This window comes from Drosophila arizonae, chromosome X, assembly GCF_054131065.1.
Source record: "Drosophila arizonae isolate 15081-1271.41 chromosome X, UAZ_ARI_1.0, whole genome shotgun sequence".
NCBI classification, from domain to species: domain Eukaryota; kingdom Metazoa; phylum Arthropoda; class Insecta; order Diptera; family Drosophilidae; genus Drosophila; species Drosophila arizonae.
In genome coordinates, this window is record NC_142927.1 from 6,975,000 (window position 1) to 7,002,426 (window position 27,427).

Here is a 27,427-nt window from a genome sequence, read left to right on the forward strand (position 1 = left end):
AAATTTCCGCGTCGAGCCACATTTGTCATTCAACGCATGACTACCAAAAAATATTGCAAAATGCGCTGCTGCGGCTGCTGCTGCCGTTGCAGCTATTGTTATGAAAGTTTTGTATACCCTGTAAGCGTGTGTGACTAAGTGTTGCCTGAGCACACTGGGCACTTTGCACTAAGCTGGATGGAGTTAAACTTTGAATTGATGGCTCTGAGCTCATCTCTTTTTACAGGGTATCTCTAGTCTTTTCATAAGAGTTGTCTATGCCCTGTAAGTAGTAGATAAGTGCCGCTTAGCAAGCGCTTGGTTGATGGACTTAAGCGAAGCTAATAACTCATGGCCTTTACAGGGTATCCCTAGTCTCAGCAGTGTATCTCTAGTGTAAGCAGTAACTCAGTTCTGCTGAAGCGTTAAATATGCACTTTGCTTGATAGATTTCTGCCATATACCTGCTATAAGCTCAGGGCCTCTACAGGGTATCTCTAGTCTCATTGTGAAGCTTTTGTATACCCTGTATAACTGAATTTAAATGTAGCTTATGGGCGTCTATACATGCACTTTATAGTCGTACATATATGATATGAAGTGTTATTTACTACAGGGTATCTCTAGTCTCATTATATATCCTGTCAGCTCTGAATGAGGCTTGCTTATTGATAGACTTGTACTTTATATGCCTAGCTATATATGCCATGAGCTGAGTGCCTTTACAGGGTATCTCTAGTCACGCCGCTCGCCCCAATTTCTTTGGCCTGGCCAGTTGCTGCTCTTCGTCCAGGCGACTGGCGACGCGCAGTCTAAACTTCGTTTTTTTTTTTTTTCTGACTATCTGACTGTGCTCAATCTGTCTTGTTCTTCCTCCGTCCCACACCCTCTCCCTCTTCCTCCTTCCCTTTCTCATTCTCTGCAGCTCTGTGCATTGTCCAGTGGTCGCGAAAAAAATTCCATAGCATACTTTTTTGGGACTTGTCGTTGCGCTTTATTAATGAACATGGCGCGCAGCGTGTCAACAGGCCTCGGCGGCGGGTTTGGCGCTAGAGCGAGACAGCACAAATACAATGTATAAATATTATGTAAACACGCAAACAATGAAGTGATTTGTTGCTACTTAAATTTAGCCCCCGAGAGAGAGAGAGAGAGAGAGAGAGAGAGAGTGAGTAAAAGAGAGAGGGGGTGAGGGGGCTGAGTTAGAGTGTGCCAACAACAAAACAACATTCGCCTGGCTAAGGGGCGGATTTAGCTGCTGCTGTTGGTCTACTTGGCTGCCTTTGGCTTGGCTTGCTTAGCTGATGCTGCAACTTGAAGAAATCTTTTCATTTTTTTTTCCTCTACTCGCTGTGCTCTACTTTTCTCTCTCTCTGTGTGTGTGTGTGTGTGTGTGTGTGGAATTAGTTGCCAAAGAAAAGTGAGGGAAGGCAAGCAAAAAAGAAAGAAATTGAAAGGAATTATGTAGCCAGGCGTCGCTTGTCGAGCGCAGTCGCTGTAAAAGTAGCAAAACAGCGCCCGAGGCAAAGCAAATGGAAGGCACGGGTTTGCCAGCCAGAGAGTTGCTAGCTTGTTTACCAACACTTAAGCAGCAGCAGTGGCCGCAGTGGCAGTGGCAGGAGTAGCAGCTAGCCTGGCGGGCGCGATAAGCCAGCCGCAATAGATGCGAGGGCCTAGAGATGCTTCTTGGCTAGAAAAATTGATGCTTGTACCTGTGGCTGTTTGCCAGCGCGGCTTCTGTTGCATGTCACGATACAGATAGACACAAACATATATAAATGTGCGTGTGTGTGTGTGTGTGTTGCACTAACAGCACTCTGCCACAAATGGGCGCATGTCCTGCAGCTTTTGCAACTTTTTTTCCCTCCTATAATTGAATATGAATAGCAGCAGCATGAAGATGAAGCGTGTAATTGAAATGCTATATATCTCTTGTCTAGCATTAAATAAGGACTCTAATGTCATTATATATATATTTATAGATATCGATGTATAATGTCATATAATATAGATATCGATTTATAATATACATTCACATATAGCAGCTGGGCGAGTGCGATATAAGTCCAGGACTCATTTCGACAATCGCCTCTTCAGTACATTCTCTTGAGAGCTGAGAAGTGTCCTTAATGGAATGATCTGTAGAGTATATGTAGATGATGCGCTAGCAAAGTAATGTCCAATTCATGGAATTTGTTCCATAATTTTGACTGATTTGTAATACAGTGTATTCTGCTTTGAGCAGAGCGTTCGCATGAGCAAAGCTCTCCTCACATACTCATGCACCATATCTATCCCTAGTGCTTAGGCTATTTTTAGAGACTCTGATATATCAAAAACTTTACTTTGCTTTCATCCATATAACTTTTCGAGTTCGTTTCTCATTAGGATTCGTTGAAGCTTGGTTAAATCATTTCCCAAACATTAATTTTCCTAGTGCAAAGATCGAAAATTGGGGCTAACTTAAAATCATATAAACTTTTAACTTAATGCTGTTTATATTTTAATATTTATGTATATATATTTTGTGATTATGTAACATAACTCAGATGAAATGTTTTCTTGATCTAACAAATATAATGCTCAGCAATCGTAAATCAAATAGGTAGATTTGATAGCTTCCCCTACCTTATGGCAATCCTAAAAGCTACTCTAGAGATCCTTACCGCTGCTCGCTGTGGAGCGTCTCGGAAATATTCCTAAAGGCAGATTGGAACAACAATTGCATTTTTAAGTAAATTAGCTGAAGCTGCATATTTAAGTCACTTGGCTTCCAAAAGCCAAGCCAAACGTCTATCAAGAGAGGCATTTGCCCAGGTATTTGCCTCTCGGAATTATGATTGCATCAGACGAGCTTTTGTTGAAGTAAATGAAATGCAACATGCATTACACACACAAGAGCACACACCAATACACCAACACACCAACACACACACACCGACAGATTTCAGAGAAATTTCCTTGGGCTTCATTAATGCAGTTTGCCTTGCAAAGTCGTTAGACACTTTCAGGCTATAAACCAATTTAAAACAAATTAAAAATTGGTGCGTGGCAATTAGGACGCTGGCTAACAACAGCTGTCCAGGAGTCCAGGTGTCTAGGTGCTCAGGTGCTCAGGTGGCAAGGTGCCACGTGGCTTCGGCTTCAGTGCTGGCCTTTTGCCAATTTGTCTATAATCAAATGAAATATTCAATTAGAGATAATTATGGCCTAACTATGGAATATTGAATGCATATTTGAAATTGTCTTTGATGAAAGGGCCGGCCAGCCCTTGAGGTAATTGGCATTGCACCTGCAGCGCAGCCACAGTTCAAGCAGCTGCTGTGGTTCCTGCATTGTTATTAGTATTAATATTATGATTGTTATTATTCCGTTACATTTGGTCGCATCGCATTATTTAAACATATTTCAATTATAATTGAACTTTAGCGCTGCCAACTAAGCAGCTTAGTTGAATATGAGAGACTTATATAACGGGAAATGTAAGTACATGTACTTGCGCTCACTCTCCACCTCCATCTCTCTCTCTCCCTGTCTGCATATATATGTATATATATATATATATATATATAGATAAATATTGCCTCCTAAAGACGCAACTGGAAAATTGTGCTCTTAACAAGGCAGCGCAGCTCACGGAGCTCAGCTCGTCTCCGTCTCCGTCTCCTTTTAGCCGCTTAGTCGACTGCAGTGCAATGCAATGCAATGCCGTGCAGTGTGTGGGTAGCACTCTGTGCCCAACTGGTCCCAACTGGTCCCAACTGGCTCCAACTGGCTCGATTCGCTTGTTAGTCCTCTGTGCAGTCTGTTGTGCAAGTGCGCGCCATAATTGTGCATTGATTATCATAATGCCAGCCATCAGAATTGCGCAGAGCATTGCGCCAAACAAGCAACGCACACTCAATAGCCACTTAATCGCTCGCTCACCCAATCTCTCTCTCTCTCTCTCTCTCTCCCCCGCTTAGTCAATCATTCAATCAGTCAACCAGTTAGTGCAGTCGTTCAAATGAAGCGTGCACAAATGTTGTCATCGCAGGCCGCAGACCAAACCGAGCGATGTCTTCGAAATTTATTTAAGTTTAAATCGGAATTGAATCAATGTGAATTTTCAATTCGACCGTCTTGATGCTTGTGTGATGTTTCGATTAGTGAAGGGTGCCGGATTGGCAAATGTGAATCGAGATATAACGGGCTGCAGAGGGGCGTGACTTGATCGAACATGTCTGTCTCCTTGGCCCTTAATCGACATGAACTCTAAGCTAAAGCAAAGGTTAAGTGTTTAAGTGTGTAAATATTTATTTTTTAAATATAAATTAATACCTACATAAATATACTGCTAAAGATAAGCTTAAGCAGAGAGATAAGTTGGCTGATTGCTACAATTAGCAACTGATTCCGAGTATCTGTTAGTCGGTCATGTTTGTTCTAGTCAACTCGTATTGCTCTTAATACACTGATAACTATGTGCAAGCAAATGGGATTGGATTTACTATAGATGCGGATGAGCTCTGGTACGGGTAGCAATTAGTCGATCATTATTGAACTATTATGGATAACTATGCAATAAAGGAGAGTGTTCGCTTTACTATATATGCTAATCATCGTTCGGGTATTACTAAGTCGTCCACATTGTACAAGAAAATTAACAAAACTGCGAGAGCTATAATGCTGAGGCTTACAATGTAGACATGTCCGGGTATCTCTTAGTCGGTCCATCTTGCTCTAATGAAATTTTTGTCTTATGTGCATGTTGATGAATGACCAGATATCTTGTAGTCAGTCAATATTGAACTAGTGAGCTCTTATTTGATTGTATGCACTGAGAACAACAAGTAAAGATTCGGATTCAGTATCAACCAGATATCCAATCATAGAGAACTCCTATCCTATGTAGGCTTATGCTTACCATGAATGCTAATGATCGTTCGGGTATCTAATAGTCGCTCATTATTGCATTATGGAACTCTGAGTTTATGTAGGCTTAGGCCTGGTCGGGATGTTCATATTCCTTTCTCGAACTACAGTTCGTTGTTCGGCTTTGTTATATGGATGTGTCCTTGATTTGTAGGCATATATTATCTTTGCTGCTTTGTTAGTGGAAAAAAGTTTTCGCTTGAAATCAAAGCAGCAAAATTATACTCGACTACGTAGAATAGAATAGTTTCTCTCTCTCTCTCTCTCTCTCTCTCTCTGTTTCTCTGTGTCTCTTTTCGAACCTGTATCTAGTTCTTCTACTTTCTCTCCCCGCCTATCTGTGTATTTGTGTGTGTCGGCTTAGCTTCCGTTTCCGTTTCAATTGCTGTGCGTTGTGTCTCTCTATGTCTCTCTCTCTCTCTCACCCTCTAGCAGCCTGTATATTCATCTAGCTCTCTCGTTCTCCCTAGCGCTTTGTATGCTAATGAAATGTTAAGTGCAATATTAAAAGCAAACTCGAATCGAATTTAAGTTAATTAAAGCAAAAGCAACAACGAATTCAAATTGCAAATCAAAAAAGAAAATCGCCAAAACGAACAAAAAAAAAAAAAAAAAACAAGTGCAAACCAAACTCAACGAATTTCCATTCGAGATGCCAGAACACCACTAGACCACCACCCACTGCATAAGCCACACCCACCCGACCGCCAACACCCACAGCAGACGAAGCAGCCAACGACCACCACAGTATGATTGCCACATTGTTTATAATATTTGCATTTATACGCGCCTTCCCCTGGAGTCGGCGTCGCGCATATGCAGCCGCCGCTGGACGAGCACCGCTGGCGCTAACCCTGGTGCCCGCCGACGAGGAGGAGCAACAGCAGCAGCAGCACCACCACCACCACCACCAACAGCAGCAACAGCTGGACAATAACAATGGTCCACGTGTATCCATCACGACAATGGGCAATGGGCATGGCCATGGCCATGCGGAGCATATGCCACGTCCACGTCGCAAGTCCTCCAAATTCCACGAGGTCACATTCAGCGGCAGCGTCGGCGGCGGCGAGAGCGACGGCGAGGGCGAAGCAGTGGCCACAGCAACAACAACAGCAGCTGCAGCAGCGGCAGCAGCAGCAGCTGTTGCCGCTGGAGCTGGCAGCAAACGGCACTCGCTGGGCGCGACGAGCACCACGAGCAACTCGGGATCGACGATAACGGCGCCATATCGCACGCTCGGCAGCAGCAGTCGATCGCGAGGATCGCGCGACTATGGACATAGCCAGCATGAGTATTATCAGCTGCATACGGGCTCGTCGTCCTCGAACGGGATGCGCGGCATGACGCAGCGCAGCGACACAATGGCCACCGAGGCGGAGGAGTTTGAGGATGAGGAACGGCCGCCGATGGACGATGATGAGGCAGCCAGCTATGATCGTGAGACGGAGGAGTTCTATAGCAATATACAGGATGCCGCTGGCACCGCCAGCAATCGCAGCAAACGCTCCTCGCTCTTCTCACGCTCCGATAGCTCAGCCACCACCACCTCATCCAGTGGCGGCGGCACCTTTACGGGCGCCAAGCGACGATCAGCCGCATCGATCATGTCCTCGTCGCTCTGCTCCGATCTGATGATCGGCAGCGATCGGCGCAGCTCCACGACCACCGAATACAGTGGCCGTTCCGTGGCCGGTTCGGTGCCCATCAACACCCAGCGTCGGTCCAGCGGACGCATTCGTCGCAATGTCTCCCGTATGACCATCGCGGGAGCCAGACGTCGCACCACGGGAAGGTAACGCTAACGCATCCACACGCTGCGTCCACATGTCTATTGTAAATCTAACTCTAACTCTTACTCTCCTCTCACTCTCACACTCACTCTCTATTCCTCTCTCTCTCACTCTCCATCTCACTCTGTATTTCATATCATTTTGTGTGTACTCGAAAGTCGAATATTGAGCTAATATTGGAAATGCTTGTTGGAACTTAGCTTGGCCTGACCTTGCATAAAACTAAGTCTTCGGAAGATAATTCTTTATTGCACTACTCAAGAATTCGTACCGCCTAGTCTCAACATTCAACAGCATACAACTCTGAAACTTTCAACTATCTTAATTTTAATCTTATCTTATCTTAATTAATTTTTTTTACTTCTATCAGCTTTTCCTTTACCCTTCCAGCTTAGGCTCTTTCTTCAATCCTAATCATCTTTAGTCTTGAGTTCAGATCCGTCAGTTTCTTCCCTGATCCATAACATCATATTTCTATATACTTATTTTCTTAGGTTGAGTTTCTTCTTTATTTGCAATCAAGTCTTATACAAGTTTGCCTTCAGATAGAGCAGGATTTGTGGCTACTTTGCATTGCATCTACCGCGTACGACTTCCGAATCCTAGTGTCAAATACTCAGTGATGAGCTCTACTCGCAGCTCTACTTCACTTAACTTGAATGGAGGCATTCAGGAACCGTTCTCCTGCTGCCACTGCTCGTGCTTGGCCAACAGCTTCATGCCCAGCGGTCGGATCTGCTGGAAGGCCCGCTCCACGCTACCGTCCTGTGGGGCCTGCGGCTGCTTGGTTGGGTTCGCTTCGCGGCAGGCGCGTGTGGCATAGCGCATACGCTGCATGCTCACCTCCTTGCAGGCCAGGCGTATCTCGTCGCCGGTGAAGTGCTCGGAGAGGGCTGTCAGCTGCTCCAGCAGCTTGGGCGTCAGGCTGATCGTTGAGCCCAGCAGGCGAGTGATGAGGCTGGAGCGTTCGGCGGCGCTGGGCAGCTGCACTAGCAGCTTCTTTTCGAAGCGTCGCAGGAAGGCCTCGTCGATGTCCCAGGGCAGATTGGTGCTGGCCAGCACGAAGACGCCGCTGAGCGTGTGCTCCATGCCGTCGAGCAGCTGCAGCAGCTCGTTCTTGAAGCGTTTCGAGGACTCGTGATCTGTGGCGCGATCTCGTTTCGAGGTCAGACTCTCAATCTCATCGAAGAAGATGACGGAGGGTGAGCGGCGTGCGGCCATGTGGAACAGCACGCGCAGTATTTTTTCCGATTCGCCACGCCACTTGGACACCATGATGCTGGCCGTGATGTTGAAGAATGTCACCTTGCCGCGCGTCTCCGCGTAGAGGGCCTTGGCCAGATAGGTCTTGCCGCTGCCGGGTGGTCCGTGCAGGAGGAGGGAGCGCCAGGGCTTCAGGCCGTTGGCAAATAATTGCGGATACTCGATGGGCGTCAGCACCGCCTCCTTGACCAGCTCGATGGCGTTCTGATTGCCGCAGATGTCCGTCCAGCGCAGCTTGATGTCCTCGCAGAGGATGCTCGTCTTGACCAGCTCAGCCAGCGCCTGCCACTCGAGCGAGGCGAATAGCGCATCGTCGCCCGCATGGCCATGCTCGATTTCGTTGAGTGCAGCGATCCGTGGCTCTGCCATCGACTCGGCCGTCTCCATCTTTTTGATGTGAAGCGACAGCCGGTTCGCCTGCAGCTGGCCAGGGCCCAGCTGCTGCGGGTCGGCGGCCAGGCTGGCGGCAGCTGCGGCAGTCGCTGCGCCAACGCCCGCATGCCAATAAGCCTGAGCATCGCCGGGTCGCTGTACCGACTGCGACTGCGACTGCAGCTGCGACTGCGACGGCAGCTGCGACTGCGACTGCAACTGCGACTGCGACTGTGACGTCGGCTGGTCGGTTGCCTTGCCGACGCCCTTCATCGAGCTGAGCTCCACTTTCAGCTTGGGTCCCAACTTTTTGAGCACGCGCGGATATTTGCCAAATTTCATGTTGAAATAGCTCGCATACTCCAAATAGATGGCGTCGAGGTCCACATTATCGCACACCTCATACTCCTCGGTCAGCCGGCCCTCCCCCTTCAGCGTCTCGGCGCTGTTGTAGTAGCCATTCTCCACCAAATAGCGGTGCATCAGGTACAGCAAATTGCGGCGCCGTGTGGTAAAGTTTCGTACATCCTCCACTAGCAGCGTTGAGGCTGCTGTTGCCGCAACGCCATATTTGGTCTGGGGCTTCATTTGGTGCCAGTGTGTACTGTATTATGTATGTATATATATGTTGTGGACTTACATATATATATTTATATATGTGTATATATATATATTTATGTATATATGTATTTGAATACTGTCTACTGTTGACTGCTGTGCGTCTAACTACAACTATCCCATCGAACTGGAAGCTAAACGCTATTGACAACATTCGCAGTGTTTGCCTGCCTTAAACAGGGTTGTTATAACAAACACGTTCGGGTTGTTCGGGGCAACGTTACACTGCAGCACCGTGAGCTCGAGACATGCAAGAAAGGGCGCAAGTTTCGGACAATAAATTGACAAATATGTTGCCAAGGTCATATTTTATACACACATATGTAATCGACATTATTCTCTATATATAAATTTCAACTCTATGTGAAGTAAGACTCAAAAGCTTCTAGAAAATTGTTATAGTCAAGCTACCAATCTTAGTATCCAAAGAACCACTCATAAACGTTCTAGAATTGCATATCTGAAAAAAATTTAGCATATTTGCAACAAAGAAGAATAATTGAAAAACCCAAACAAGCAGCTATAAATAATCATATACAGATGATCTATATACATATACATATGTATCTATATATAACTACATACAGTTGATCTATTGACAATGCTATACCTTGGATACTAACATGAAATAAATTCCAAAGGGTTTTTAGACTATTTTTAAGTAACATTGAATATTATCTAAACTAGAATTTCATATAGTTCTGATTGGGTTAACCTAAAAGAAAGAATTTTAAATATTATAGATTATATTTATTTATTATTTAAATATTTAATATAATATATAATTCTATAGAATATTATCCATTTCAAATCCAAGCTCTCTATAAAGCTATAAATTTCATAGCTTCACACTGTAGTCTTTGGCCACTGTGCAGCACAACGTTGCCATTGGCTGCCAGTGAGTTGTCAACATTTTGACTATAGAAGTACCGTAAATATGCCCAGCCGCAAAAGTCAACAAGAAGATGCGAATGCGCTCTGACGAGATGCCAGAAAATGTGCCTGATTAGCAGCTAGAGATGCAGTGAGACTGGCCGACAGTTTGGCAACTGTTTCAGCTGCTGCGATCTGTGCGTCAAAATGTGTGAGTGTGTGTGAGTCAGTATGTGTGTGTGTTGGGCCATTGCCACTAATTAAAATTGAGCAGAGCGTGAAGAAATCACTGAAAGCATCAGTCAGACACTTCAGCCAAAATGCTCTCTCTTCCTAGCGTTTCGTGGGATTGCCCCAAAGTGAATGTTGATTGGATATGAATATATTTCCCTTATATGTATATACATGTAAACATATTCTTTTTAGCTAGTCAGGTCATTACTCTGACCACTGTGTAGAGCTGTATTACTGCTCACCCACAAAAATAATTGCTCTTTGTTGGATTACTGCTAACTCCGTTACCAGGAATCGTACTACATTAAGCTTCTAGAAGCATTATCATTCCGGACGCTGTATTCACGGCCCACTCTTTCCGCCGTAAACAAATATATATGAAAATATTTAAAGTGTAGTATATTATTATAATACTTAACTAGGAGTTTTTTTTTTACATTTTGTTACAAATAATAGCAAATAAGAAATGATTTTTACCAGAAATCTGTAGTCGAATATGACAGTTGACTCGAACATTATAGCCGTCTTTCTAACATTATAATCTATAATCTAACATTATAGTCAATGAAATGTTGGGCAGTTATGTTTCTAAATCTTGTTAGATGAATTGAATATTTTTAAATATTTCTTTTGGTATATTAAAAAACAAATTTTTCGCAAATCCTTGGCTCTTCCATTGGCTTGACTTAAAGAAATTTTGAAAATTAAATTTTAAGAATTTTAAAACGCTTCAAATTAAAGGTTATTTATTTATTATTATTATTTTTATTTTTATTTATTTATTTTTTTTTTTTTATACAAACAAATATTTTTTCATAATAAATATTGCTCGATTTTTGAGAATTTGGAAAAGCGTTTTTTTTTATTTTTTTTTTTTTCAACTTAATTTTGTGTAGCTTAACTTTAAAATAAAATAAAAAGTATATTTTTAAAATTTTATTTTAATTAATATATGTAGATATATATATATATTTTTTCAATTTTTAATATGAAAACAAAATTTTTTTTTTGGACTAAAATTGAAGACAATTTTCAATTCAATTAAATTTCACTCTACAAATTTGTTCGAATCTAACAAACTAGTCAATAAGCTCAGAATTTTATTATATTTATATTATATTATAAATAGCATTTAATACACTTTTACATTTTTACGATATTATTGTTTGCTTAGACAATTTTTAAACCAATTTCAAATGTGCCTCGTTTGAACTTTAGCAATTTCGTGCTCTCAAGTCCAATGAACTAGTCAATGTGCTCACTGCTGGCTCATGGCTCATGGCTCATGGCTCACGGCTCTTGGGTGAGTCACGCCGGATGATGTGCAATGTGCGTCGAGCGCTGTGCTGCCAAGATGTTGCATGCTCAATTTGTATTTTCTGTTTTTGTTTTTAGTGTGTGTGTGTGTGTGTGTGTGTGTGAGTTTGGTGGCCGCCAGGCGACAGCTGTTGCAACGGTTAATCAAATGCGCAACGCAATGAAATGAAAATCAACGAAATTCTGATGGGCTCGCTACTTGGGCAGCAGTTGCCTGCACTTTGCTGCTTGCCGCACGGCCGAAAATTATGCAACATGCATATGCAGCAGTGCCACACATACACACGCACACACGCGCAATTTTTTGCTATGCCTATCAGCATGAAAAAAAAAAACAGAAAATCAACAGCCAAGGTAGCTGCGATGCGGCTCAAATGGGTAGCAACACGGTGACTGGTCATGTGTGCGTGTGTGTGTGTGTGTGCCATGCTGTGCTCGCTCTTCGTGTGTGTGCGTGTGCGTGTCTGTGTGTGCTCATTTCATATCGCATGCTGTTCGCCTCGCACTTTTAATTTGGTTTATACTGAGCAGCCAGAGCGCTGCCTGCAGCTTCTCGAATCTTTTGGGCAAAACTCAAGCCCCGTCCGCATCTCGGCCTGGGCCGTGCCCATTGCAGAAATGGCAGTCAGTCTCAGGCTTTTGTTAATGGCCTTGTGTTAGTTTCATGTGTGCGCGTCTCTCTCTCGCTCTCTCAAAGGCAGCTGCCGCACAAGTGCTGCATGTGTCGTTGGATTGGTTTTTGGATTTGGTTTCACTAACAGTTACAGTTACAGTAACAGTAACAGTTGCAGTTGCAGTAGCAGAAGCAGCTGCTGCCGTTGCCTCTACTGTTGGGAATATTGTGGCCAAGGTCTTTCTGGCAGTGGCGCTTTGAATACATTCATTGAATCCATTCATTGGCCGTTGCATTAGTAAGCCAGCGCATTAATGAGGCTGCCTGCAATGCGAGTGGCTGACATAAATTCCAAGCGACTCAATAATTCACTCTAAGGCAACACAAGACAATGCACAGGGCGACAGGGGGTGGATGGGGGGTAGGGGGAGAGGGGTTGTGCAAAGTGAGGAAGCTATGCAGCAGTTCATTGAGTCGAGCTGAGTTTTTGGCCTTAAAGCCAGGCTAACAACAAACATGTATTTATGTTGCATGCCCCATTAGCGCGTCGCGTGCGTGCCAACACCTAGCCAGGGGGGGGGGGGGGGGTCGGCTGACGGGTAGCTGCGGCCACAGATAGCGAGAGGCGAGGCAGATTGTCATTGTTGTAGGCAGGCAGGAAATGTGCCCCACGGCTGTCGCTCCTCATGCGCCTAATTATATGTGCAAATAAATGAACGACCCGAGCTGATTGTGATGAGTGTGTCAGAGGCTCTCTCTCTGTGTGTGTGTGTGTGTGTGTGTGTGTGTGCTCTGATTGTGTATTGCTGCCGCATAGATTCAACTGCTGCCAGAGGCAGCGGCTAAGATCCGCAATGCCGCCAACTTAATTAGTTTGTTAAGTAGGAAGTCGCTGGATGTGAAATGATTGTATGCACGACTGAATGAATGGCCAAATGAATAAGGGATTGACTGAATGACTGCAGACATGAGGACGCACGACATTAATCAGCCAGGTCCACGTAGCAGGCTGAACAATGCGAATATATGTTATAGAGAGAGAGACACACACACACACACACACACAATCACACAAATTATTCAATTCTCTGGCAACATTGTGTGTGTGAAATGAAGTATATGAATACACACATACAGACACCCACACACACACACACACCCTCACATGTACACAGATATGTGTATATATAGCGAAACAGAAAGTTGAGCCAACTTTAAACTGCAAAAAAAAAAAAACAAAAAACAAAATAAAGTAGTGAAATGCCAAAGACGAAATACTGAAATACTGAAATACTAAAATACTGCAAACTGTGCCACACTCCGCCTGCCTCATAACTTTTGAAAAGTACTACAAAGTATGCCATGGTAAATGGCGACATTGTTGCGCACAACAGCAACAACAATAAAATGGGGCGGGCTGCTCGGTGGGCGGGGCCACAAAACAACAACAGCAGCAACAGCAGCAGCAGCAGCAACAATAAGAGGCTAGCGTCAACTTTGTGCCAAGTTTACTTAATGACCCCGATATAAATTTTACTTAAAACATCATTTTTCTTTACGACTTTCGCTGCCAAAAGCGTCACGGCCTTCAAGGCGAACGGCAACAGGAGCCATTCCCAAGCATAAGGAATGCCAGCAGCAGCAGCAGCAGAGCATCAGTAGCCGTGGCAGCGGCTGGACGAGAAGGACGAATGGCACAAGGACACAGCTGCGTCGCACAGCGTCCAGCTAAGGAGCAGCGCGCCCCCGCACGATATCTGCTTCTGCTTATGAATGTAATTTCTTTAATTATGACAACGCCCTTAGATTGATGCCAGCCTCAGATTGCCGCTGCCTCTGCCTCTGCCTCTGCCTCTACCTCCATCTCCATCTCTGTCTCTATGGCCACATCTGCTGCCGCACGACAAATAGCTGGCAATTGCATTTCATAGAGACAAATGACATTAGCGTTCCATTTCTTCTCTCTGTCGTGCAACTCTTTGAGCAGACAGCGACATCTATGGGCGACTGATTAAACTAATAATTCCTATTGATCAATACATTTATTTTCGTCGCAGTTCAGGTTATGAACGATGCGTGCCTTGAAGTCTCTCACAATAAATAGTTGAGTACCTCAAAAGAACTTGTTCATGAACAATCAGTGGAACTAAGCGTTCCCAAATATCAGGATGAATCAATGGTACCAGTTGCTCATGAATAGCAGAACAAGTGACTGGAACTTGTTCATAAACAGCAGAACAAGTCAACGGAACTTGTAGTTCGTGAACAGTTGAACTAGCCAATGGAATTAGTTGTACATGTACAGTTAAACTAGTCAACGGAACTAGTTATTCATGTACAGTAGAATAAATCAATGGAACTAGTTCTTCATGTACAAGAGAATAAGTTATTAGAACTTGTGGTTCATGTACAAGAGAGCAAGGGAAGGGAGCTTGTTGTTCATGAACAGTTGTATAAGTCAATGGAACTAGTTAGTTAGTGGAACTTGTCGCTCATGAACAGCAGAAGACAATGGAACTTATGGTTCAAAGAAGCCGAAAGAATTAGCGGAACTAGTCGTCATGGGAACTTCTTTATTCGCTGCACAAATTGTTCATTATAAACCAACACTAGTCCAGTTCACTGAACACTAGTTCACCTAGTTCATGAATCTAATTTGCTCAGACTCGGTGGCAACTGTACTTTGAGTGTAGTTCGTCTACTGTCGATGCTCTACAATTCGCAACTAGTTGAAGCTTGTCTGGCTTGGAGCTAGTGTGAAATCGAAGCTTCCTTGCTTAACAAAATGGATAACCATCCGAATTGGGGCAGAGAATCTGGTGGTTATTTGAAGACGCCCACCTAGCCGGGCTTACTTAAAAAGTTGATCCTTGCCAACCGCGCGTTAACTTGATCAGTGGCACAACTTTGGCGCGACTTGAATACACGGCCTGAGGGAAATGCGGCTCTGTAGTGAAGTCAACTTTCAGCGCAAGTTCTCAATAAACTTGGCTACATTCGGTTGCGCGGTCTGGAGTTGGGGCCAGGCTGTTTCTAATTTGTGTGTGTGTTTGTGTGTGTGTGTGTGTGTGTGTGTGTGTGTGCGTGCGTGGGAGAGGGGTTGTTACATTTTTAGCCGAGTTGGCGCAAAAGTTTTCATAAGCAAGCGCGGCTGACGTCGACGCAGACAAAGGGCGAAAATGTCTAACGAATTGAAAAACTTTAAAAGCGCCTTGTTAGGCGCGCTTCCGTTTCCTGTAGGTCGTCCTCGTCGCTGTCGTTGTCGTTGTCGTCGCCATTGCTACCCTATCCCTCCCCTAACCCCATGGCTAACTACACTCGCCCAAACCACACTCCACTTCTGGCTGCTGTCTTCCGTTGGCGCTGAAAAGTTCGCTGTGTCAAGTCATCACGGCCGTCTGTAACAGGACTCAAGTCGTGGCCTAAAAGCGTCGACTTTCAATTATTTGGGGTCACACAGTGGGCAGCTCGTAAAGTTATTGATAATGCCATCAATTGAATAATTGCAATGATAATCATATTCATATTTCTTTTCGTTTTCCCCCCATTTACAGTTTCGATGTAGAAAATGGCCAGGGCGCCCGATCACCACTTGAGGGCGGCTCACCCAGCGCTGGTTTGGTTCTACAGAATTTACCGCAACGTCGCGAATCCTTTTTATATCGCTCCGATTCGGACTTTGAGATGTCACCAAAGTCAATGTCCAGGAACTCAAGCATTGCTAGCGAAAGGTAAGTGCCAAACGCCAAGTAGATTCACATATACATATTGAAAGTTCTGTACATCATTTTCGGTTTTGGTTTGGATATGATTTCTCCTTTTTGCTTATATATGTATATGTGTATATGATTTCAATTCATCTAGACTTTCATTTACATGCTTTAAATATGATTTGAGTTCGTATACAGCATTCACGAGCTTCATAAACTATTCATAATCCCATCCATATCACAAAGTTTCTGTGACAACTACGTATACATACTATGAGCATAAATTTATGATAAGAGCATAATCAACAATTCAAACAACAGCAAACATGGCTGGAACACACCTGACATTGAAAGACAGGAGTTTAGCAGCTCTTTATTATTCCATTGTCATGTACGGCTCTAGGCTTTGCTAGCGTGTGCCACTACTAACAATTTTTGTTCTTTTCCTTTCATTTTTTCTTTTTTACGTTATTCAATGTTTCATGTGATTCAACTACCTGTATCTCTACCTCTACCCTGTACCCGGAGTACTAGAATTAATTTTTACAACCCTTTGTGCCTCCCCTTTTTACGTCACCTACTTCTGTGACTCTTTATGCTACTCCCATAGTACCTTTCCCAGCAACTACTACCATTTAAACTCTTTGCGCCCGCTCCCCATATAACTGTTAGCACTTTTACTCTATATTGGCAACACTTTCTACTACTATTACTTCGACTATTTCGATTCCCATTTGGGTATATAGTTTTACTTATATATTACTAGTACGTTTTCCACTACTACTACTACTACTACTACAACTACAAATATTCTTCCTTTTTTTGCACATTTATAGCTATTTCTACCACTACCACTACACCTATTACAACCATTTGAGCTACTACGAATTGACACTTTTCGAATCTTCCTATTATACTTTAGTATATTTCTTGCCCATACAACTTCAACTATTACTCTTATTGCGGATTACTTAACTTTATATTTACTACATATACTAAATGTCTTATACTGTGGTTTAAGAAGTCCGATTAGAACTTAAATTTCTGCTCCCATTTCATTTTTCTTTACCTTACTCTTACTGCTTATACTAAGCATCTTATGCTGACAAAAAGTGCGACAAGAACATGAAGCTGAACTTCAATACCATTTTGAGTTCCTTTCTTATACTAAAAATCTTATACTATGCTATAAGAAGAACTTCAATTTCATCTCCTATTTTACTTAATATTGCTTTACACTTACTTCTTAGGCTAAATTTGGTATACATTTGCTTTGGTATAAGAAGTGCAATTAAAACTTTAGTTTCTACTACGACTTTACACGTACTTCTTATACTAAACATCTTATACTATGGTATGAGAACTTCAATTTCTTCTCCTATTTTACTTTACATTACTTTACACTTACATATTAGGCTAAATAGATTATACTATGGTATAAGATGTGCTATGAGCAGTTTACATGCAATTCTTATACTCAACATCTTATACTATGGTATAAGAAGTGCGATTAAAATTGGAATTTCTGCTCCTATTCCACTTTACACTTACTACATACACTAAACATGTTATACAATAGTATTGGGGTGAGGCTAGAGCTGAATTTTCTACTTCTACTCAACTTTGCATGCACTTCTTATACTAATCATCTTATACTATGGTATAACAAGTGCGATTAAAACTTGAATTTCTAATCCTGCTTAACTTTACCTGACATTCACTTTTTAAACTTTACACTTAAAATATTCTATACATTGGAATATGAAAGATGATTAGATTTATATTTACTTCTTACACTAGACTAGATCTTGAATTCCTACTCCTATTCCAATGCATAGAGAATAGACCTTCTACTCCTATTCGTGCTCTTCCTGTCCTCGTAGCAATAGGAGTAGAATCCGTGCGGGTTAAATTTGTCGTGAAAGTAGTAGAAACTTTGTACTTGCCTCAGCTGCTTCCTTTTCAAACTACTATGTCAAACATTTGCTGGTCAACTGCAGCTTCCTCTGTCTGAGTGCTTTTGCCCTAGCTGCTGCTCTACTCCTGCTCCGACTCCTGTGTGGCGTGTTGCTTTGATAACTTTTCTTCTACTACTAATTCCGAGCACTGTACTCTTCCACAGTCGATGGCTTCTTCGAGTTTTTCTATTACTTTAATGCCACTCTCGATGCCTATGGAGAATTTCTCCTGGGTGTTTACCTCACACCAATAGACAAGTTGTTGCTGTTGTTGTTGTTCTTCCCGTAACTTTTGAACATTTTCATTTAGAAGTCTTAAATTTGTGCTACCAATTTGCAGCATCTGTTGCTATTGTCTGGCTGCCTTTGCTTTTTGTGTTGGAAATGCTGCCACAATTCGCAATGCCACACCTATGTTGCATATATGAGTGTGCGTGCGAGCGTGTGTGTGTGTGTATGTGTGCGTGTGTGTGTGTGTGCGTGTGTGTGTGAATGTGCAGCATCGTTTGCGGCATTTGAGGCACTTTGCCACATTTCAATGGCATTGCAGCGCACCGCCTCTGGAGCAAAGTTGGCAACATCATCATCTGCTGGTGGTCAAGAGCCGTCCCATTGATGGCATTTCTGAAATTCATAGCAAGCCTTTTGCCACATCTGGCTGCCTCTTTGGCAAAAATTCCATTCCAGCAGTTCCGGCAACGTCACCTCACCCAAAACCGTCTATATGCTCTTTACGGCTTTGCTATGTTGTCCAACGTCCAACGTCCAATGTCCGCTGTTCGTTGTCCGGCGTCAGCTGCTCTGTGCTCTGGGCCGTGAGTTGACCCGGCTTTGACCATTGTTTTGACAACGCTGGCAGGCATCTCGAATAAATAGCATTGGCAACTTTTTGGGAAGCTCTGGCGATGGATGACAAACAACATTTAGCCACAATTTTTGCTGAACTATTCGGGCTTTGATTAGTTAGTCAGCTTTACCTGGGGGATACCAAATATGCATGCCAATGTCACTCGTATGACACATGAATGAGCAGCTACAGAGAGAAAGAGAGAGAGAGAGAGAAAACGAGAGTGAGAGAGGCAGAGAGAAAGGGACATACACACACAGTGCATTACGCAACTGAAAACCGGAAATACAATTTTCTCTCTTTGACAGCCATGTTTTGTGCTCGAGGTGCGACAAGTTTTTCTTCTTTTAGTTGTTTCTGCTGCTGCTGCATCAATGAACAATAGGAACAGAATAATTACACTAAACAAGATGAACGATATCAAAGCATCAGGTAGCATCATGTCAAAAGTCAAAACACAACACTGAAAACAGAAAACAGAAATCCGAAATCCGAAAACAAAACAGGCCAGAGCACCACCATATGGAATTAGCTGGGCATCTGGTCAGCGGCCAAATGCAACCTTGAGCAGAGAAGAATTTTACAGCTATTTTTACACGACTCTTGGCACTCTAGTCGCCTGCCGTCTCAAAGGCCAAAGCGCCAAAATATATCGCGCAAAACGCAGATGAGAAATTGCAAAAATATTTGGACCGCAAAACACTTAAGGCCCTCGCACACTTCAATCGCCCCCATTCCCTCAAGCCACTCAAGCTGAAGCGTTTCGCCCATCAAAGCAAAAGCAACGACATTGCTAATACACTATCAAAAGAGTGTTGGCTATAGCTATCAGCTAGAGCGCTTAGATCTAGTTCACAGCTATCATGGATCAGCATTCTCAACTCATATTGATTTAATTTCACTTTGAACTATCCCTATCTCTATCACTGCTCTGGCTATCTATTTCTTTTAACTTTGAGCTATCCCTATCTCTATCGCTGTCTCTGGCTGGCTCTCTCTCTGCATATCTTGTAATTCTTGAAGACCTTATGCTATCATTGATGTTTCATACAAATGAATGACAGTTTTGGATGTGCGTAAACTTACTTCTCTTACCCACTGTATAAATGTCTCTCTTTGTTCTTCCGTTTTGATGTTTGATGTATAGCTTCAAATGCTTAAACTAAATGTTTTACTCTAAGCAATTATTGTCGAACTTGCTTATTTGTGATAATCAGAATCGAATATTACTATAAGCTGATGTCCTGATTGACGGCTGAATAGGTCATAATGTCAATGTGGACTTGTATCATATGCAGCCTAATTGATCGCTGTATTGTAGGTCAAAGGGTTAATCAAAACCCAGATCTAGACCTACATTGAGTTACCTCCATATTAACCAACTAAAATTTTATCTATTAGAAACAATCCCATAAAAACTTAGAGCTACACATATTTTGGATGATTGATAATAAGGATAACCTAGACCCTGATCTAGACCTACATTGAGCTATCCACATATTATCCAACAAAATATCTATGCCCACATAAACAATTAAGACAAATATAAACTGTCCCATAAGATACTCGGAATACACCTAAGCTGGATGATGGATCATAAGGATCATGATGGATCATATAGACCTATGTGATGTGCAGCCTAATTGACTGCAGGATTATAGATCATAAGGAAAACCTAGACCCAGGTCTAGACATAGATTCAGTGACCCTCATATTATCCAAAGAAAATTCTATGCCAACATTAATAATAAGACCTAAGTTGGATGAGAGATGATAGTGACAGGTTAGACTCAGGTCTAGAACTATTTATATTGAGTTACCCCCATATTATTCAACTACCACTACTACTACACCCACAATTCTTACACTCTGAACACCCCAGTTCGATTCAACCTCAACTATGTGCTGGCCATAAACATTATATAATCTAAGCTAGCACATAGGGGCCGTATACAGGCGCCGTTATTGGACTCAAAGTGAAAGTGTCTTTGTGTCATACAAAACATGGTTGGCCAAAGTTGGGGCCTGTGCCCCTTCCCCCGGTCCTCTGCCCAAGTGCAGTGGCCCACGGCCTAGAACATAGCAACGATTTAATTATACATAGTTGAAATAAATACATATTTTTTTCTTTTGGTATTTTCGGTATTTTTGGTATTTTCGGGTATATTGCTTGGCTCCCTTTTCGGCCATTTGGCAGCGACAGCAACGCAATTTGCATTTATTTCTCTTTTGGCTTTCTTTATATACACTTTTTTCATTGTTGTTGTTGTTGTTGTTGTTGTTGGTGCTGCTGTTTCGGCCTGACTGGGCCAGGCCAAAAAGTTTTGGGTCTGCTTTAAAGTTTTTGGCAGGCCTCTAGTTACGCCTCGCCCCTACGCCCCTAGGCCCCTAGGCCCCTTCGACCCCGTCCATCCCTTAGACATTTGCTGGCTGTCGGACGTCGTCTTCTAGAGCGTATATACCGGGGTCCGTTCGCTGCGTTTGCTTTCAATCAACTTGAATATTTTTGGTGAGACATATCGCAGTTCCCTCGTCTGCCAGTCTGCCACTTTCAAACAATGTTGTTGATGAGCCTGTCAATTGCAAGCACACACACACACACACACACACACACACACGTACACTCGGTTATATATACCTTATACTTTGGCAGTGACTGGCCCCAGCTTAGCTGTCATGACAACGACAACGAACAAGTTGAGTGAAAATTTCATAAAGATTTCAACACTAATAACAAATAATTAGCTGACTGACTGCGGCTGGCAAATATCAAGGGCAACAAAATAACAACAGCAACAACAGCACCAGCAGCATCAGAAATGATTCAATTAAATATGTTAGTTAAATGCGAGAGCTAAATGGATTAATAAATAGCAAAAACTTGCAAAACTTTGACCAACATTTGATATTAAGTTTCGATCAAAACGATTCGAGGCAGATTAAGATCAGAAGCGGTTGATTGAAATTATTCTATATATATCAGACGTATCTATGATATATATACTTTAATAATAGATACATTGTTCAGGATCTTAAAGGTTATGCTAAACCTGAGTTGAAAAAAAAATTGTTTTTACCTTGATGGCAAATAAATTTGATCAAGAGATCAAGATTTCGAGGCAGGAAGTTGACTTTAATTTCAATTTCGATTTGATAAGCTAAAAGTTTGTTTGATAAAGTGAAACTTGCGGCATTATCAGGCATTCCAAATAATTTCATAATACTTCTGTTTATGTGAAAATATCATCCACAATTTGCTTAGGAAATGAGAAAAATAAGCTCAAGAGCCCAGTGGACTTATGCCCAATGTTAATGGTTCGGCTATGGCATTATATATGAACTACGAAAGCACATCATAAAAGGCTTGCAGAGTACCTGAAATTTTCGCCTCTTTGATCTTTGACCTGTTATCATGCCATTGCATCGATTCAAGATTCTGGTGAAAAGCTTAAGTTTTAATATATAAATTAATGCTAAATTCAAATAGAGAACAACCCCATATGATAGCATTGAAATATGCCCAGCCTATCAAACAAATCAGAAGTAATCGATTAATTGTGAGTTTCAAAATAATTTAAATCGATATCAAGTTAAAAGCTCTACAAACTCAAATAGAGAAATATTACTGATAGTGAAAAGGTTTAACAAGGCTTTCGGCTTCACTTATATATCAGGCATATCAAATTTATATGCAATAATCGATAGCTTGTATGATAAATAGATTAAATCGATAACAAACTTGTAATATCCTAGCCAATCTATATAGATTCCTAGAATGCCTAGTATATTAGAAATAATTGCTCGTTATACAGAGGGTATTTCCCAGTCGTTCAACTAGAACAGCTTCAACTCTTGTAGTCCTTTATCTCTGCGTAGGCAGCTGAAAAAATCAGCTCAATGTCGGCAACTACAAATCAGTTGGCATCACAAGCAGACGTTGTGGCCGTGGCAAGCGCACGTTAATTGCAGATGGATCAAAGTGCTGGACGAGCTCAAAAGCAATTGATAGCAGGGCCCCAATGCTGAAAGCCATTCAGGCGTTAATTTGCGTTAAATGCCAAGGCGAAAAAAGCAGGTGTGTTTGCCAGCTCGATTGTGGAACATGCAGCAAACACCACAAACGAGACACACACACACACACACACAGAGTGCGAGAGTGAGCACGCAGCACGTTTGCAAAAAAAAAAAAAAAAAAAAAAATAACGCTAGCTGGGGCGTGGCCAGTGGGCGTTGTGCTGTTCTGTGTTTGTTTGTGCCGTTGGCATTTGCAAAGTGTTTAAAATGCAAGTCAGAGACACACAACTGCCATGTGTGCGTGTGTGTCAGTGTGTGTGTGTGTTGTTGTTGTTTTTCTTTCTTTTTTTTTTTTTTTTTTGTTAAATGTCAACACTTCAACTTCGACTTTTTGTGTGCAGGCCACTGCGACTGCAGTTGTGACGTGCGCAACAGAATGACGTCATGGCATGGCCCCCGAGCAGCCAGTCGCTTATCTATCAATTGCCGACGGGGTCATTGCCGTCGCATTGTCTACGTCAGTGGCGGTGACTGTGACGGTGACTGCGAATGTGACTGTGACTGTGACTATGACTATGCCTGTAGCTGTGGCTGTAGTTGTAGCTGTGGCTGCCAACGAGCCACTGCTTAGCCCGACCCTTGCCACACATTGCTAAGCCATGAACATATCGTTTAACTGCTGCACGTGATGTCTCAATTAAGCTGCTTCAATCCCATTTGCCACTCATTGCATACCTTAGGGCGTCACGCACAGACAAGCACACACACACACACAGGCACACATACACACGCACACATACACATACGCAATCAGAGAGAAAGACAGACCCATTCACACAGTTTATGTTCACCTTTTTATTTGCATTTAGCTTAACATAATAAAATAAGCGTCAATTATTTATGCAAAGCGACAACTAAAATTGAAAGGCCAAAAAAAAGACAAACAAATTTTCAAGTCTTGGAAAATAGGAAAAACTTTTAGTTGAATAAGTCGGTATACCCTGAACTCTGTGCTACTGGTAGGATGAGCCGAGTCGAGCTAGCTATGTCTGTTCGTCTGTAAGTCTAGAAAAGCTCAAAAATCAAATTGTATTTTTATATCCAGAACCCATCAAAAAAGGGAGATCATAGTATAGTAGTTTTGTGAAATATTCCTGTATAAATAAATACATATAAATATAGGCACTACGACTATCATTTTTGTTCTCAATAACTCATTCGATTTCCTCGTTATCGATAAAAGTCGATCATTCGATTTGGTATTATAAGTGTAGATGGAAGCTCTCAGCTGTAATGGGTTCTGAGACTCTATATATTTTGTATTCTGGCAACCTGGTGGTATGGGCTGAACAACTATTTACAGCTGTACAGCTCTATCGTGCCTCAAATGCTTAGCATAACAACTCTGCACAGAGTTCAGGGTATTCCCTAGTCGAGCACTACCGACTAGAGAACTCTTACGTGTTTATTTATAGTTTATTGTTTTCTGCTCCTTAGTTTCGTTTCGTTTTAGCCTAATTTCTATATAAGTTTTGTGTTGTCTGTCCCAAGTCGATTGCTGGCAATCGCTTACATGTGCTGCGTACTCGTACTTATTAGCTTTTCTTTAACTATCTCTTAAGCCTATCGACTTATGATTGTTATTCGTACTATTATCGTTGTTTATTATTGTAACCCTTTTGCAGGTTTAAAGACCAGGAGGCCTCTATACTCATTGACAGATCGTACGTATGCCCAGTTCTATCTATCTATCTAGCTAACTTTCTATCTTTTGTGTTTTGTTTGTGTGCATCTAACCTATGTAATCCCTATTTAATCCTGTCAGCCTGCCTGTTTGCTTGTTCAATGTTTGTATTGTTGTTGCCATTGTTGTTGTTGTTGTTTTCATTTTCATTTTCATTTCTTTTCCTTTTGTACGGTTGCATAATTGTTTTGCACGCCTGTCTGCACCGGGCGTTAATTTCTTTTTTTTTTTTTTTGCCTCTGCCTTTGCCACACTGCAAATAGAACTCTTTTGCGCCCCTTTGATAAAAAATATATTTATATATATAAATATAATATATATATTTCATATATATTTTGATATTTGCAAATGAAAAAAGGCAATAATAATTTGACGCTGTTTTATATGCATCTCATTTTTTATCAAGTATTTTGTTCGTCTTCTTCTTCCATATTTATTTTAATTACTCAGCGCAATTAGTTAGTTAATTTATTCATTCTGGCCATGTTGGGCACAGCAATTGCCTCCAGCAGGCTAAAACATAATTATACTCTGTTTTTGAGCTGCAACAAGAGCATATTGGTTTCGTATAACTAAGCGGTCTATAGTCTATAGGAAAAATCAATCTATGTATATACAAAAAATATTTATCCAGTAAATAGCAAATAAAAAGAAGTTTAATTAAATAAAAAATATATATCAATGTATATTGATTAGATATGAATAATAATCAAGATATTACTATAGATTAGTGTATATAGGATGTTAATAGCTGGCTGGTTTCCTGGGCAACTCTGACTTTTACGCATATTTTATTCAGATTAATCGGAAAATAATTCCCGATAATTCGAATTTCTGTGTAAATCGAAGAAACAAAAAACGGATCCCCTTGCCATTTCGAATTATCGGAATTCTACTGTATATACATATGCATATATACATATATGTCTTAAGAACTTTGTCACTTCTTGAGTGCAGCCAAAAACAGAGTATCTCAGCAATCGATAGCTATCGACTGCAAGTTAGACTCTATATATTATTATATTATATACAGAAATCTAATTAACATTTATATGTATAATGAAAAAAACGAGTTATTTAAAGCATCAGCATTTTCCCCATCTCAATGCGCAACTTCATATCAACTGCGAGCTGCATTGAATATCAAATTTCGTTTGCACAATTCTCGCTGTTTACTCGTTCGATAACTCTGACAGTGTTTTAAAGCGCAGCGAAAGAATGTCAAAGAATTGCGCTTATACGTGAGTCAGATCACGTTGATTGTTGCATTATTATTATTTTGCCTGTTGGCCTGTTGGCTGAGCAACTCACATGACGTTCCGCGTGCCACTCGATGCGCCACATTTTGAGCGCAGTCATCATTTGTCGCTGTCGCTGTCGTTGGGGCAATTAAAGGCGAAAAGTGTGGCCGCGGGATGTTGGCTGACTGAAAGCTGCCAAAGATGTGATATAAAAACAGGAAGAGGCAGAGGCAGACGAAGAAGGGAAGATGAACAGCACAGCTAATTTAAATATGAAAAACATTTCCTATTTCCTGTACGAGCAATGGGAAAATTCGGTCAGTCCGAATGCAGAAGGGCAAACACTCGGAGGCTCTTGGATGCTGTTTGGGAAGGCGGTGCTGGCCTGTCGTTGGCAAAATTCAATCACAGGCCATAGCAACCGCAGCGATCTCTCACTCTCTCTGGCAGCGTCCCTTATAGCCATATGTTGCCCGGTTGGCCACATGCAGCGACGCTGGCGTATACGTAACGTACATATTATTCATACGCAGCGTGACATCGGAAAGAAAATGGGATTGGGATTGGGATTGGGATTGGAATTGGGACTGCGAGTACCAACCAAATAAAATACGTTCTTTTCGCGTATTAAATTTGCCGCCTCAATTGCCGCTGACGCTGCCAAACGAGCCAACATTTTTTGACATGCGCCCAATGCAAATCACACCCCAAAAATATGTGTGTGTGTGTGTGTGTGCCACTTCTGATGTGTGTGTGTGTGTGTGTGTGTTTCTGCATGGCTTTGAGTGGCCTCTTGTGTTTTTAATAAAAATGCATCCCACACAGATTTGTCATGCAGTCGGCAAAACCCAAAAACACAAAAACAAAACAACAACAACAACTAAATGTATCCATATTCTGTGCATTTGCATTTCACACATGCGTCAAAAAGCTGAGCTGTGAAATACCAAAATCGAATTTCAGTTATTTCATTAAGAAGCAACTATCATATTTCACTCAGCAAGGATTAGGGTTAAATGTAATACAAAGATAAGTAAGTATAAAGAAAGTTGTTACAGATTATTGCAATAATTCTTATAAGAGTTAATTTATATAAGACATCACACTTAGACTTGAATTTGGAAGGTATTGCAGCAGAAAAAACAATCTTTAGGCAGATCTGATCTTGTTAAAACATATGTAAGAGGCAGAAGTAGCTACGGCAAAGCCGATAAAATATATACAAACCTGGTTGGGATTTTTAGCTGAGTCAATCTCGTCACGTTCGCATGGCCACCACAAAAGCTAGAGATTTGACATCTTTAACATCTATACAAGAATAGAAATAATATACAGATACCAGATGATCGATTAAAATCGATAATTTTTTTATCGATTTTTAAGCGTGCCTTAATTATTACAATAGAGGAACGCTTAAAATTCACTGTTTGTGATTTCTGTAATGAATACAGAGATTTAGTATATTTTGCATTTTGGATAGCTCCTTCTTCTCATCATATATCAAATACTAGAGACTCGTAATATAGTGCTTTAGAGACTTATGCTTTAAAAAGTACATTCAACTGGATGGCATTATTACACTCTGCAAACTTGATAAAGAAGCTCCATTCAAAAATAGGATTCCAAGCTTTAGAAATTTTGTTTGTTCGGGAAATACTATTAGGTTTCTCATATACAGGTAAAGCAGGTAGTCAAGTTTATGCATCTGACTGACATATATGACCCTAAAATGTACTGGAAATACTATTAAGCTTCCCATATTATACCTAATTATAGCTCATATGAGAAACTCAATAGTATTTCCAGTACATCTTAGGATCAGATTTGCCAATCTACTTGCCTAACTGCAATACTCAAGCTCTTCATGAGCTATTTGCTGTTGAGGGAGTTGAGAGTTACGTTATGGGATTTTATGAATTATTCTAAATTATAATATT

General features: G+C 41.6%; 2 protein-coding genes across 13 annotated transcripts in view; one reads left to right on the forward strand and one right to left on the reverse strand.

The window, feature by feature from the left end:
- dnc (phosphodiesterase dunce) overlaps positions 1-27,427 on the forward strand; it is a 234,362-nt gene that overhangs the window by 188,336 nt on the left and 18,599 nt on the right. For 6 of the 12 annotated variants that reach the window (XM_018015210.2, XM_018015209.2, XM_018015213.2 and 3 more), the window contains 2 exons: positions 15,531-15,707; positions 24,191-24,229. In XM_018015210.2, the coding sequence (XP_017870699.2) occupies positions 15,531-15,707; positions 24,191-24,229 (216 nt within the window). Of the gene's footprint in view, positions 1-5,325; positions 6,689-15,530; positions 15,708-24,190; positions 24,230-27,427 lie in introns of those variants that run through there. The other 6 variants (XM_089475999.1, XM_089475998.1, XM_089476003.1 and 3 more) reach the window with 3 other exon arrangements.
- LOC108618975 (katanin p60 ATPase-containing subunit A-like 2) lies at positions 6,916-9,258 on the reverse strand. The gene has a single exon (XM_018015226.2). The coding sequence runs from the start codon at positions 8,907-8,909 to the stop codon at positions 7,356-7,358; it is 1,554 nt and encodes a 517-aa protein (XP_017870715.1). The 5' UTR covers positions 8,910-9,258; the 3' UTR covers positions 6,916-7,355.

Coding starts and splice junctions, on each gene's coding strand:
- LOC108618975 (XM_018015226.2), bottom strand. CDS start 8,909: ATGAAGCCCCAGACCAAATATGGCGTTGCGGCAACAGCAGCCTCAACG.